Source organism: Coptis chinensis, chromosome 8, assembly GCF_015680905.1.
Source record: "Coptis chinensis isolate HL-2020 chromosome 8, ASM1568090v1, whole genome shotgun sequence".
Lineage (NCBI taxonomy): Eukaryota > Viridiplantae > Streptophyta > Magnoliopsida > Ranunculales > Ranunculaceae > Coptis > Coptis chinensis.
Genome location: NC_141463.1, coordinates 62,258,986 through 62,261,375, shown reverse-complemented (window position 1 = coordinate 62,261,375; position 2,390 = coordinate 62,258,986). Strand labels below are relative to the sequence as shown.

The 2,390-nt window shown below is 38.3% G+C and overlaps 1 protein-coding gene across 1 annotated transcript; it reads right to left on the bottom strand.

Annotated features, from left to right (window-relative positions):
* Positions 1-1,151: 1,151 nt before the first annotated feature.
* LOC147482310 (uncharacterized) lies at positions 1,152-1,636 on the bottom strand. The gene is made up of 2 exons (XM_086579278.1): positions 1,528-1,636; positions 1,152-1,432 (listed from the first exon to the last, which is right to left on the bottom strand). Exons 1-2 carry the CDS (start codon positions 1,634-1,636, stop codon positions 1,152-1,154), a joined length of 390 nt encoding a protein of 129 aa, XP_086435404.1.
* Positions 1,637-2,390: the final 754 nt, after the last annotated feature.

The window sequence follows — 2,390 nt, the reverse complement described above, 5'->3', positions numbered from 1 at the left end:
GTTGTCAATACGAAGAGAGGCTCAAACATCTTCTTTGGGAGTGTGAATTTGCAAAGAAGGTATGGAAGTAGGCCTGTTTAAAATTTAAGTTTAGAAATTGGTGTTCCTCCTTACCTGATGCTAGAAAAGCAGCTAATGGTAGAAGCCCTATGAGAAAACAATTATGGGATTCAGCCATTGTGGGAACGATTGTAACGTTGTGGAAGCATAGTAACACGATCTATCATGACAATAGACACAATGACCTCAGTCGTTGTACCTCCATGATCAGAAGGGAGATTAGAGCAGCTGCAGTACTAATTACTGGGCATTCCTTCAACTGTATTGCCGACCTCCAAATTCTCAAAACTTGGAATTTGAATGCAATATTACCAAGCAGAGCACCAAGAATTCAACCATGCTGGTGGACGCCACCTCGTAATGGTATTGTTAAGATTAATTGTGATGGGTCTTCCCTCGACAATCCTGGAACTGCCGGTCTTGGAACTACATACAGAATTGCTTCAGGTGATTTTCCCCTCGTTATATGGAGAAAGATAGGAGTAAACACTAACTATATGGCTGAGTGTTTAGCCATTCTCGAAAGTGTGGAAGTTGCCATTCAAAGAAATTGGAGGGACATTTGGGTAGAATCTGATTCAGCAGTGGCAATCGTGTGGCTTTTGGGTCAGGGAAACTGCCTTGGAGACTTAAGAGAAAATGGGATAAATGTAGAGCTGAACTACAGAGTTGTATGCTGACATCTACTTGGAGGGAGGCTAATTTCTCTGCGGACCAAGTTGCAAAAAAAGCTACCAATATGGCTAATAAGGACCTTACTATGTACTGTGGTAAGCCATCATGGATTTCTAAGTGGGAAGCAAGCACAAGTATCTATTTTAGATTTGACTAGGACTTGTACAAATTGGTGTAAGGTAAGAGGCCAACCTAGTAGGGTTGTTACATCGCCAATCTTTTTACAAATCCTCTGTTTGTACTTTTTTCTTCCTTTTCGTACTTCTTTCCCCTTTTCCCAATCTATGTAACCTTTTTATTCTTTTAATATAAATCTTAATGCTCACTTAGCAAAAAAAAAAAAAAAAAAAAAAAAGGTATATGTGCATGTAGGAGACCTCTTTTTTGGAACTCAATGACATGAACATGTGCTATTACTATAATTTACCCAAGATGTTTTTGGTGAAGAGATCATTTTTGAGCTCTTCAAATCTTGCATGAAATGCACGGACTACTACTTCTGGACGATCTTGCGGTGTCTGGCCTTCATATAAATTCTCTTTGATTTCATCCCAGTTGGGATTGCAAGTCATTGTAATAAAGAGATCAGGCTTTCCAAAATTCTGAACCAAGGCCATTGCATCATAGTACCTTTGGTGCATATCGTGAGGACTTCCTATATAACTTGATGGCAATATTATTCTACGACCAACATTGCCTAAAGGAATCCAGAAAGATAAATTATATATAAGGGAAAAAAAAGTATAAATAATAATAAATAAATAAATTATAACAATTGTGTTTGTTGCAAACCTGTATCAGTGACCCTAGCGGCAAGAGAATCATGTAAACCTTGGTATAGTTCAGCCCTAATCTTATCTTGGTTGTTGCGTGTTTCCCCACCTATGTGGCAAACGTCCATTAGTAGGGGTCTCTATTTTATTCGTTTAATCGACAGGGCTAAAGCCCAATTTGCAATACCATGGATCAATGGACAGGCCCATTAACTCATGTGTCTAAGGCTGAACCTTAGCCACATGGCTTGCCACTAATGTACATTAATTTATGTCCAGATTCGTTTCTTATCAAAGAGATAATTATCAGTTGAGAGTTATATTCAATTACAATTACTTAAGTTACAAGAATACTTGAGCTACAATGAGTCTCTACTCTACATATATAAATACCAAACTATTTTTCATATAGAACTACATTTTTGAGACTTGATCCCATCGATAATTTGGGTACGTAGGCAACCGTAAGGTACAGTCTCATCATTCTCCCGATCACCATCACTTTTCTAACTAATTTTCTATGTTCTTCATCTCTTTCGTCACCACTTAGTGTTTTGATCATATTTGGTCGAAATATAATTAGCACCGTCTGCGGTTCTTATTCCACACCCTCGATTACGTTCTGCAAAAGTTATGATGCATACTTGAAGAGCTCAAGGTCCCAATGCAATTACTGACGATCATCACGACCATGATAGTCAAGGTCAACTTGGCGATAACGGACTAATACCTCATAATACTATCGTTCCACCAATGCGCCAGATTATTCAGTGCGAGGTTATTGACTCTGATGATTCTCCATCATCTGATGCGGATAATGTCAATCAACTGTCTCGCGAAGCACTTCTTAAAAAGTTCAAGAATGTCTGAAAACAAAACAAC

Excerpts from the sequence above, each read along its gene's own strand:
- LOC147482310 (XM_086579278.1), bottom strand. The coding sequence starts at position 1,636 with ATGGACGTTTGCCACATAGGTGGGGAAACACGCAACAACCAAGATAAG. Across the intron at positions 1,433-1,527 it reads CGCTAGGGTCACTGATACAG|GCAATGTTGGTCGTAGAATA; the intron begins GTTTGCAACAAA and ends GGATTCCTTTAG.